The sequence below is a fragment of the Solanum pennellii genome, chromosome 12, assembly GCF_001406875.1.
Source record: "Solanum pennellii chromosome 12, SPENNV200".
Classification (NCBI taxonomy): domain Eukaryota; kingdom Viridiplantae; phylum Streptophyta; class Magnoliopsida; order Solanales; family Solanaceae; genus Solanum; species Solanum pennellii.
In genome coordinates this window covers 79516609-79528988 of record NC_028648.1, presented here as the reverse complement: position 1 = coordinate 79528988, position 12380 = coordinate 79516609, and the positions used below count along the sequence as shown (strand labels likewise).

The 12380-nt window shown below is 31.0% G+C and overlaps 1 protein-coding gene and 1 pseudogene across 1 annotated transcript; one reads left to right on the top strand and one right to left on the bottom strand.

Annotated features, from left to right (window-relative positions):
• The first annotated feature begins 633 nt into the window (after nucleotides 1-633).
• Nucleotides 634-1974, top strand: LOC107006896 (annotated as a pseudogene).
• A 5859-nt stretch (nucleotides 1975-7833) lies between these two features.
• LOC107006783 (probable xyloglucan glycosyltransferase 12) lies at nucleotides 7834-11594 on the bottom strand. Its single transcript, XM_015205299.2, has 5 exons — nucleotides 10336-11594; nucleotides 9687-9995; nucleotides 9298-9588; nucleotides 9100-9213; nucleotides 7834-9004 (listed from the first exon to the last, which is right to left on the bottom strand). Exons 1-5 carry the CDS (start codon nucleotides 11059-11061, stop codon nucleotides 8378-8380), a joined length of 2067 nt encoding a protein of 688 aa, XP_015060785.1. The 5' UTR covers nucleotides 11062-11594; the 3' UTR covers nucleotides 7834-8377.
• Nucleotides 11595-12380: the final 786 nt, after the last annotated feature.

The following is a 12380-nucleotide window of genomic DNA, read 5'->3' as shown; positions in this document are numbered from 1 at the left end:
TCGTCTCTTTATGTGGCGATATTTGAACGAACAAGAAATTTAAAAAATAATGAAAACTTTGAAATGTTTACCAAATTATCCTTAAAAAAAAATAACTCATTTTTCTCCCTCCTCATAAATGTATTAGAGTATTATCTTTAAAATTAAGTGGGACCAACAAGAGTAAAAAAGGAATTGTACCGATAAATACTTATCATATAAGGAAATGTGATATATTTTTTGAGCCTGACCAAAAAGGAACTACTGGTGCTACATAAAATGGGACGGAAGGAGTAACATTTTTGTTTCTATATATATATATATACTCCCTAGTCCTTCCGACCGCTTTTATTTGCTACGGTTTCCTTCTATAGAGTCAAATGATAAAAAAAAGATTTATTAAAAGTATTTTTTCATTATATTGATATGCAAAAAATTACAATTTATAATACTCTTTGTATAGTTTTTGAATATCCAAATCTTTTGTTTAAAATCGAATTGATATCATCAAATTTAAGTTTAATAATTACTCAAATTGACTTTCGTAAAATCGTAACATGACAAATAAAAGTGGACGGAGGAAATATTAGGAAGTTGAGACACACATATATTATATATATAAGTGTATCCTTATTTGAGTTTGTGTATCTAAAAATGGAAATTGAAATCTTATACCAAAAGCTCATAAAGCCATTTTTACCTACTCCTTCTCACCTTCAACATTAGAAGCTCTCATTCTTCGACCAAATAGCTGAGCAAGAACATGTCCCCATTGTTCTTTTCTATGCTAATAATAATTTCATCAACAACTTAACCATCGATGAACGAATCGAACAATCTCTTTCGAAGGTATTAACTCATGTTTATCCAGCAGCAGGAAGGTACGACAAAGATGAACGTTCGATTCTCTGTCTTGATCAAGGTATTTGTTATACTAAGGCTAAGGTAAATTGTAAGTTGAATCATTTCATAGAGAAAGCAAAAAATGACCTTAGTCTTGCATCTTTATTTTGGCCACATGAAAACAAATACATAAATAAATGTAATTTAATGGTTTCACCAATTGTAACGGCACAAGTAACTCAGATATTAAATTTCTTTTTGAGTGGGCAAAAGTGTGTAAAATGGAAACTCCTGTGGAGAATATTAATTTTCTAAGATTCAATTTAGGTAACGTTTTTCCAACGAGAGATATATCAGGACTGTTCAAGTCGAATAACGATCCAGTTAGAGAAAAAGATATTGTTACAAAGAGATTTGTTATACGTGAGACTACTATTTCAAGGCTAAGAAAAAGTTGCATTAATGAAGCACGCGGAGTAGGTTTGACTTTTCAACCGTCAAGAGTTGAAATTATTACAGCACTTCTTTGGAGGGCTTTTATTCGTACTTCAGCAACTATAAACGGGTACGTTAGGCCTTCTCTAATGGACTTACCATTGAACTTGCGTTCGAAAACATCTTTAACACAAGTTCAAAATTCTATGGGGAATTTTAGACTCGACGTTCCGATAAAATTTGTACCAAGAGAGACAAAGATGAAGTTACTAGACTTTGTGATATTAATCAGGAATGCTGTGAATAAAGTTGTTGGTTCGTGTACGAAAGCTTCACCAGATGAAATAGCATCAACATTGGTTGATATATTTAATGAAAGTTTTACATCACCAGAATGGGGAGGTAATGATGAAGTTGATGGAGTTTCATGTTCAAGTTTGTGCAACTTCCCTTTTCATGATATTGATTTTGGTTTGGAAAAACCAAAATTGCTCTTTTTTGGTATTAAAGATATGCAAATGTTTTGGTTGTATGATACTGATGTTCATTCTGAAGTTGGTGTGCAAGTGGACTTGAAGGAAAACTATATGAAGCTATTTGAGTGTGATGATGACATAAAAGCTCTCACATTGATACACAATGCAAATCTTTGATATCATTTTACTTGTATTGGCAATTGTTTTGTTTGTAATTTCTTTTTTATTAGGGATAGTTTACACATGCAATATTGAGTAATAAGTTTTTATGCAATTTGGATTTTTTATGTTATTCTTTCTCATAGTATAATTAAAAACCCAACAAGTTTATAAAGAAAATATCGAAATATCCTAAGGCGTTGTATTGATAATCACATATCTCCATTTGAGCCATTCATTTGGCAAATTACTCAACTATCTTCCTATTCATTGCAAGGAAGAATTCATCAACTACAAATAATGTAGTCTTCCTTTGTGTTGGTAAGAAGAAAAAACAAGAAAATGTAGAGTGAAAAAGATGAGTAGTGTTTTATTATGTTTATATTGAGATTGGTGTAGCAGTGAAAGAGAGAGTTGAGACAAAGAATAATATTCTAAGTCTTTATCTACATTCACTATATACAAAAGAGAGTATTATATGTTGAAGGGAGGTGTTCTTTTTGTGTAGCATTAGACTCTTCAACTAATCCGGAGTTGTTTGAGTCGTACATGTTGTTGGGTTGTTATATCCTGGAGGGGACAAGTCAAGAGTATTATTGCTGGATCGGTGTAGATTACGCCGCAGTGGGCTTGAATCTCCATAAATAGAGTGAGATATATCCGTGCCTCAGCCTAAAGATTTGTTTATACATTTTTGTTCATTTTTATTTCAACTGTAATTTGTTATATTTATGGTATATTACACCAACAATTTTAAGGAGATTCATGTTTTTGTTATAGTTTGAAAAAAGTGCAGATATCAAGATAGGGATCTCAACATAATTTCACTCAACGTTGTTCTCTTCAAGACATGGAAGAGAAGAGGTGTATTGTAAAGTGTTTTCTACTTTTTCAATTTAAGTGGAGAAAAGGTAAAGAAAAGAAAACGTTTACCCTAATATTTCATGAAAAATGTGATACTACCTTTCATGGAAAAAATAATATTATATTTAGATATTTTTTAAAGTACATGAATTATTTCAAAATTTATAACTTATAATAAATGTTCTATTAAAATTTGACTCGTTAAATAAAAGATTTTTAATGAAATCATATCGAGTCAAATTCCATTGGAAAGTAGCAATTTTTTAGTAGTGATAGTAGATAATTAATCTGATTCTAGTTTTGAATTTGACTTAAATATCTTATTGATTTGCCTAAAAATTACATGACATTAAACTATATTTTTTGTAAAAAAAAGTCATTTATTTTTAACTAAGTATTAGATATAATAAATACTTTTTGTTATATATATATATATATATATATATATATATAACATTCAATTATTATAATTTATGTATTTACATTAAATAATTATAAAAACCATGATGTAGACGAATAATTGTATATTGTCTTCTAGTTTAGCTCCAAAAGGTGCTAGTCTCATTACTACTTTGTTTTCTTCCTTGTATGCATGTTAAATGGGGACCTCATACATGTAGCTAGTTGATAGGAACCTACAATAATTTAATTCAAATGAAATTCGAATATCGTAAGTTGAGTGACTTATTAATTATAAAAGAATAATGAGAAAATGCACGAGTATTCTTTTAGATTATAATTAAAATTTCAGAGATACATCTTAATTAAATTAAAGTTTTTTTGTGCATCTTTTTTGCTTACGTGGCATCCAAATATCTCGCACGCGTCTCAATTGCGTGGAGTCATGGAGTGTGCCACGTAAGAGAAAAGATGCACAAAATTATATAAAAAAAAGTTTAAGAAGATAATAGGACCTTAATTTAGTTAAGATGTGTCTCTGAAATTTCGATTATAGTCTAGGAAATACTTGCGTATTTTTCTGAAAATAATTTAGTAATTCTTGTAATGTACAATATTTTAGCATAACAAGTAATTTAGTGACTTTAGTAAAATAAAAAGTAAAAAGTAAAAATTAAATAACTATATATAAAATTAATCCCTAAATTAAAATACCTATTTTTTCGTAAATATCGATCACTTTTCCTCTAATACATCATAAAGAAACTAACCCACGATCAGTTGATGTTTTTTTTCTTTTCAAAAAGTATTTAAAATATATATATATATTTTCAAATTCGATAAATAATGATCATCAATAAAATAAGGGACAATTTCCATTATTTTCTCTTCTCAATCTACTATACTATATACAATACTAAGATATCTTGCAAAATATAAGTACTCAATTAAAAAAGAGGAAGGTCATATATTCTCTTCATATAGAAAAAAATGTAAGACAATTTGCATAGTACATAGAGAGGAAACAAAATTAGACAAGTACACTCTAACCTCTTGTATAACGATGTCGTTTGTCTAAATATTTTTTGATTGTTTCACTAAAACCAAATTGTTATATAAAGATCTGATCGTAGATCATGTGATTTTAGGACTCTGAATTCCTCTTTTCTCCCTTATTGATTTTGACATAGGAATATTTGATAAGTTGATCATAACAACACTATCTTCTCTCACACTACATGAATGTTTACATGAGAAAACACTAGAGAAATAATCCTTATTCTTCTTCTTCATCCCAATAAAAAAATCATCCTTGCTTAAACCACCAAAAAACTTGCCTTTTCTTGAAGTAGTACTAGTCTTTGTACACTCTTTATATGCTATATAAAATGGATCATCATCTTGTTTCTTGATGATGAAACCCCTTCTTCTTGATGATGAACTCCTCAACCGCGGCGGACGATCGTAAAAACATGGTGGTGGAGGAACTTTCATGCCATGAAAATCAAAATCCTTTGTGTTATTTTTAGATGAAAATTGAATATGATGATCATATTCTAATTTTGTTTGTGTCACCTTATTACTAACTCCTTTGAATTGAACTTTGTTCTTGTGATTAACATCACTCATGTTTTTTAATCAACAAAATGAAATTTATGGGGATAATTTTTAATATATGTTGATGAAGAAATGAATAATATAAGTTATGAATTTATATATATAGGGATTCTTCATATAATCATATACTTTATGCTTTTTAACGGCAAATATTTCATTTGGTAGAAGTACATAAAACGTGAAGGGCAAAAAATGAGTAAATTACAAAAACGTTAGGTACTATATATAAAACTAATAACAGAAAAAAGATTGATGAAAATAGGGGGAAAAGATTAACCGAACACTTAGCCTCGTTTGGCACGAGGGATGAGGGATAACTGATCTCGAGATTAATTAAAAGATTACGTTTATTTCATGTAACTTGGGATAAAATCGTGCGGGATGACTTATTTTTGGATTAGTTATCTTGAAATTGTAGTGTTAATTTTATTCCTCGTTGAAGGTGGGATAACAATCCTGTGATAACTTGTTCCTAAACTAAACGAGCTTTTAGTATATATAATAGACATTGACGAAATCAAAATTTCACTAAGGGGTTCGTTTAAACCCCGTTCGACAGAAAATTACATTATTAATATATATATTGTTAAAATTATTTTTTTTATAGATATATAGTAATTAACTGAATCCTTTTTAATTTCTTGGTGTGTTAATTTAATTACTCATTTATATTTTAGACCTTCTTAGTGAAATTCTAACGTTTATACTGATTCAAATGAACCTCTTGCACCCCTAACTTCGACTTTAGTTATATACCTTTTTTTCTTCTTCTTCTCCATGTCTACATCAATAGAAGGAGTAGAGCAAACGTGAGACTTGGTTTATAAAATTAGTTAAAATTATATATTTCCGTGATTGATTAATTAGTTAAAACATATATAAATATAAAATATGAATATGTTGGTTTGTAAATTAAACAAACTTATAATACACGAAGAGCACAATTAAGGGAAAATAATTGGTGGGGGTTTTCCTTGTTTTTTGCTTTTGAGGTTAAATAGGCTAATATGTTTTTGTTAGTTTGGTGTGTCTTTTTTAATCCTCAGAGAGCAATTAAATTTATTATTCATTTGGCTATGTGTAATCAAAATGGTGATCCATTTTACAAAAATTAGGTAAACTTATAAAAGAAGAAACAAAAAAAATTAAAATTTAGGAAAGGGTTTTTCGAAGAATAAGCATCCCTTACCTTCAATTCTAAGACTATGAGTTCGAGAGTCATCAAGGAACAAAAAAGGTAAAAGCGTCTAGAAAGGGTTAAATTAAACGAGTTAGATTATGACCTACTTCTGATTTTATTTCAACACAAATAACTTTTCGTTGGTCACATTTATTAACTCATTTCATTTTGATTCGTGTAAAATTAGTCCAATTACCCTCTCATATGATATCCCTAACTAAAATCAATTAATATGGAAAATAGCACTTTTGATCGTTCAATTATTTTAATAATTTTATTATTATTTTAAACCTTATGCATGAATTGTGAAATATGACTTAAACACATTTACCATTAATTAATTAAAAAGCATGATTTGTTCTATCTTATCTAGAAAAATAACTAAATTTAGACAATATATAGTCTAATATGGAGTAATTAACAATACAAACTTAACATAATAATATTTATTTAAGTAGTGGAACAAAAAAATCATAATAATGTGTAAAATATTCATAAGCAAAGAAATCAAAAATGTACATTTCTATTATTTGAAGTTTAAATTTAGAGAATGCTTATAAAAATAATATTCTAAAAATACATTCATAACCAACCAGTTTGTTTTATTGTTTATACACAAAGAAAAGCCAAAAAAAGAACATAAATAGGCACATACATAACGGTTCTCATGATGTCCAGCAGCCAAAGTAGTTACATATATACTTTAAATATATACCACTATCAAATTAATTTATTTCGAGTTTTCAACGATAAACGTTCTATTCAAAAACTTTAAAATAATGAATATAAATCGAAAATAATTTTATTTTCAATTAAAATGAGTCCCCGAGAGTCTGGTATATATTGGCTTTCGTCAATAGTGACCTATTAAAGATTACTTGATCTTTTCGAAAGATTGTGACTTTTTCAAAAGGTTTGTGACATTTTTGAAAGATTCTGAATTTTTCAACCTTTTCGATGAGGCACAATAAGCACATGTTCATACTACCTTTTGTTGTCTATAAATAGAGGGATTTCCTTTCAGCATTCACAGTACCGCAAGGTTTCTATGAATGGAATGTTTTACCGTTTGGATATAAAAAAGCACCAGGAAGATATCAACATTTTACGGATAACTATTTTAACCAGTTAGAAAATTGTATTGTATATATAGATGACATATTATTATATTCTAAAACACAAGATGAACATATAAGATTATTAGAAAAATTTATACATATAATTAAACACTCAGGTATAAGTTTAAGTAAAAAGAAAGCGGAAATCATGAAACCACAAATAGAATTTCTAGGAATACAAATAGACAAAAATGGAATAAAAATGCAAACTCATATAGTACAAAAAAGGACTTCTTTTACTACTACTAAATCTAGTATTTTAAAGTGTACTTTACTGTCGTTGAGTGGTTTGCTGACATCATGGTTATAGGTATTGATACATCGGTGAGTAAGATCGTTCTATCTTTGGAGGATATATTCCATTAACCTCGGGTATTTAATCAAGGGAAATTACATTATGCATTCAGTGGACTCGATTTTCTTCTTTGTGAAAAATAATTTGTATATCGTTTCTGATTCTATTTTCTCTACTGATTTTTATTTTCTAGTTTTGAAAATACTCTTTAAACTTTGTTATTGTTACCAAATTTTTTTCAAAGTTTTTGTTCTAAGTATCCTTCGAATACAGGATGAACAACAGGGAGTTAAGAGACAATAAATAACTATATCAAAATACTCATATTTAGCATCGGCTATGAGGTGTTGTTAATTCAGATTCATATTGTTCAAGACTTATCGCAAATATCTCTCATGACTTCTGTCGATAGAAAAGCTAAGAAGTTTAGATCTTTAAAGTTAATGTCGGAAAACTATATACACAGGGAAGCATACCAGAATCATACGGCTTACGTGAATAAACAGAATTGGCTCTTTTGGTACATGACAGATACAAAGACACAGAGTTTTCTGTAAAAATGTACAAACAATACTTTATTTACAAGACATAAGTTTTTGCTACAATAACTATTGTTTGTGTAGAAGAAAAAAGATGTATGCTGCTATGGTGTTTTAACTTTCTACAACTTACAAAAACAATGTACTAAAAAGAACAAAAGAATCCAAAAATGTAAAACAGGATAATAAAGGGGGGGGGGGGGGGAGATATTATCACCATTCTTGATGGTTTTTTGTATTCAAATATATGTTTTTACGCGTTTTTCTACTATTTGTTCCAACACATCTTGATGTTTGAGAGGCTTAACGTTCGGAGCAGAGGCAATAGAGCCATCATCTCATCCAGAGTTAGCCCAGTTTTTCAAAATTTTACATATCGCGCCAATGCTATGCTCAGCGTTATCCTGTCTTTGATTTGACAGTTGAGCTGAGATAGTATATCCCCGTGGCGATGAAAGCCTATTTATATTCGACTAGTCTACCTGTTCACCGATCAAGTCTAGCCCTACGAGAAGGAATGATATACCTTGAAACAGCAAGAAGTAAAAGTGGATACCTTGAGCTGATAGTAGGCTCCTAACTGCAGCTGTCAATAACAAGAAGGCTAAAGCCAATTCTTTTTTATATATTCTGTTGTGTTTCTTCTTCCGTGAAGACTTTCGTGCTTTTTGCTTAATTTCCTCCTTCAAGTCTCCTAAATTAGGCTCTGAAGTACCTCTTTGATGTTTTGGTTTTTCATCAACCAATAACGAAAGGTCACCCTCGGATGAACGTCCTGATTTCTTGGTTACGATCCACTCATAAGAACTTCCAAGTTGGAAGAGGCCTGAGATCATGGCATTGAACTTTGTCACAGACATTGTGTTCTCGAATAAGAGATATGGTACGATGAAAGGGAAGGATTTAGGGGACGGGAGTATGTTGAGAAATGACATTGTGGCGGGGACGTAAGAGACAACCCACGTAGGGAGTGTAGCCTCGGGAACGAACATGGTTATAGGGAGGATTATACAGAACAAAGTGAAAGAGTAAAATGGAAGTATCAGTTTCCTTAGGAGGAAGAAAAGGAATATCAAGTTGCCTTTCTTCCAAATGCTTATCTGCAATCGGAAGCATAATATGTCAGACAGTACGCGAATTATCATACGTAGATAGATCATAGATGGATATTCGATAAGTGAAATGAGTTATATACATTTGATTCAAGGATGGCAGGAAAACAAAGACGGAACAACTGCATTGGCCCTGAATGCCATCTATGTTGCTGCTTCCTATACGCTTCGTATGATTCTGGTACCTCACACTGGCACTGAAAATGATCGATCCAAGAAAGTCTTTTACATTTTAAGAAGCATTTACTAGTGAGAAGTTAGCAACGAGTGAGGAAAAGTACCTCGACATCATTAAGAAAGATGAATTTCCATCCGTGGAGATGTGCTCGAACAGCAATGTCCATATCCTCAACTGTTGTTCTCTCCAACCAACCACCGGAACCTTCCAATGCCTTAATCCTCCATACTCCAGCAGTCCCGTTAAATCCAAAGAAATTCAGAAAGATCCCGTTCACTTGCTGTTCGACTTCAAAATGAAAGGCCAAATTGATGTGCTGCAGTCTCGTTAGAAGATTTTCTTCCTTGTTTACAAAGGACCATCTTGCTTGAACCAACCCTATATCCTCATTATCCTACAGTTCAAAGTCGAAAGGCGATAATTAATGAATCAAACTACATGAGTGTATTCTATACGCGAACCACATATAAGAAATGAAGATAATTTGAATACCTTGAAGTAAGGAACAGTTCTCTTAAGAAAATCAGGTGATGGTTGAAAATCAGCATCGAAAATGGCAACAAATTCGTAGTCTTTGACATAGCTGCAATTCATGGCTGACTTAAGATTGCCAGCTTTGTAACCCTCTCGAATCACTCTATGACGATATACAATGTTTACACCATCCTTCTGCCATTTATGTACCTCCTCTTTGATCAACATTTGAGTCGTGGAATCGTCAGAATCATCAAGAATTTGAATCAACAGTTTCGACTTAGGCCACTCCAAACTAGACATAGCTGCAATAGCTTGCTGATAAACCTGATACCAATTGCCAACCAACACTCAATTTTCAGACAAACAATAAACATATAAAACAAGACTTAACACAACGAAACCATAACTACGCTCTAATCCATACTATATTAAGGTTCACTACATGAATCCTCAATATCCATTTAGACCCCTTCCATGCCACTACTCAATATACTGACAACATTCAGAAAATCTTAAAGAATACAACAACAACAAATGGAGGGTAGTGTGCATATACGCAGACCTTACCTCTACCTTGAAAAGATAGAGAGACTATTTCCAACAGACCCTCGACTCAAAACAGATGAAGAAGACTATAGTAGCTTTAAAGAATAGGAAAAATTACCTCTTTTTCGTTACACATGGGGATTTGAACAAGAACCATAGGATAGTAACCACCATCACCGTCTTCAAGATCCACCGGACCATCTTTCAAAACCGGCTTAATCTTCCATATACGGATCCATAAACAACCCAAACACAAGATCAATCTATCGAAACTCTGGATAAAGAAGAGTACAATACACACATTTGCCAATGATCGAAGAATGGGAGCAAAATACTCCACCCTAACAACAACCCATATGGAATAAAGCAAATCAAAAACACCCTTCACAGCTAATGGATTTGCCATTGTGTACAAATGCTGAATATGAAGATCATAAGTACTAAAGTGCCAACCTTTATAATATGCAGCTATTTCAAAACCTAACAAGATTAAAGACAACCAAACAATCACCTTTATACAAGAATAGAACCAACTATTGCTTGTGGAAGAATCTGTTTTTCCAGTGGCTACACGACGACGAATAACAGAACCAAAACTGAACAATGCAGAGGCAATAGAAGTTAAACAACCTGCTGCTTTATGTGCTTTGAGAAGAAGAACCCATGTTAGTTGTTTTGCATTCTTGTTTTTAACCTTTTCACCTTTTGTTAACAAGAAACTACCATCCTCTGAGGGAGTTTCGAGCTCAACCATAGACCAGTTATTTGGATTCTCCATTTTTACTACTACAGGGGTACCCCTTTGGGTCTCTTTACCACCCCACCAGCTAAAGGGTGGTGCCATTGATGATTTTGGTGAACACCCTTTGGGAAATCTTGGACAAAAATGCGAAAAAGATTGAAACTTTACGTAGATTTTAGCTCAAAATGATGAAAAGACAAGACTTTGTGACGTTCTAACAACGACAGATCAAACAAGAACTTGACGAATCTCGGCCTAAAATGTGCTAAAGATTGAAACTTTATGATGATTTTAGCTCAAAAATGAACATATACGATGAAAATAATATTGTGGCGTTCTAACAACGACAGATCAAACAAGAACTTAATGAATCTTGGCCTAAAATGTGCTTAAGATTGAAACTTTATGATGATTTTAGATCAAAAAATGAATAAAATACGACGAAAATACAGAATTCTTGGCAAAACAAATGCCAAAAAAGACGAATATTGTGATGTTGTAACAACGACAGATCAAACAAGAACTTGATGAACGAAATCCTAAAAAAGTATTGTTATTATGGTAACACGTCTTTGATTTTGATTTGTCAAATCAAAATCAAAAATAAAGAAATTAAACGCCCATCATGTTTTTTTTTCTTGAAATTTTGATTTCAAAGAGATGAAAATAGACAACAAAATAATATTTATAGGATAAAATTTTGGAAACAAAAAAGAAGAAATTTAAAGAATGTAATTTCAATAGTTTCTTCCTTCTATTTTGGTGGATTAAGGTAAGAAAAATCCAGTTTTTTTTTTCTGTTTTTTTGAAAGAGGTTATTTTAGCTATCAATCAAATATATATATGCATGGAAGATTAATAAAATATTATTAAACGATATTAATTTGAACAAATAATTAATACTCCCTCCGTCCTTTTTTAATTATGTGTCAAGAGTTCATTTAACTTATTTTCAGAGTCAAATTAAATTACATTAATTTAATATTTTAAAATAAAATTTTAAATGTTTAAAAACTATACGAAAAGTACTATTAATCATTATATTTTTTTATAGGAAAAATTGTATATAATAGCAATTTAATAACCTAAAATAAATGGAGTAGCTAGGGTTTGATTTAATTGTGCTCCATAGCAAACGTTTGCAAAAAATTGTCAGGCGCCTCTCTCCCAAATATCTCGCTCGCCACTCACCTCCAATCTCTCGCTCGCTTCCTTACTTTTTATACAAACACAAGTGTATAAAAATTGTTTCTAATTGTATAAAGCAGAGAAAATTATATAAATACATATACTTTTGTTCCCCTCTCTCCCCTCTTCCAGATCTCGCTCGCTTCCTTACTTTTTATACAAACACAAGTGTATAAAAATTGTTTCTAATTGTATAAAGCAGAGAAAATTATATAAATACATATACTTTTGTT

Coding starts and splice junctions, on each gene's coding strand:
- LOC107006783 (XM_015205299.2), bottom strand. CDS start 11,061: ATGGCACCACCCTTTAGCTGGTGGGGTGGTAAAGAGACCCAAAGGGGT. Junction 9,996..10,335: donor CCATGTGTAACGAAAAAGAG/GTAATTTTTCCT, acceptor AATTGGTATCAG/GTTTATCAGCAAGCTATTGC. Junction 9,589..9,686: donor GAACTGTTCCTTACTTCAAG/GTATTCAAATTA, acceptor TTTGAACTGTAG/GATAATGAGGATATAGGGTT.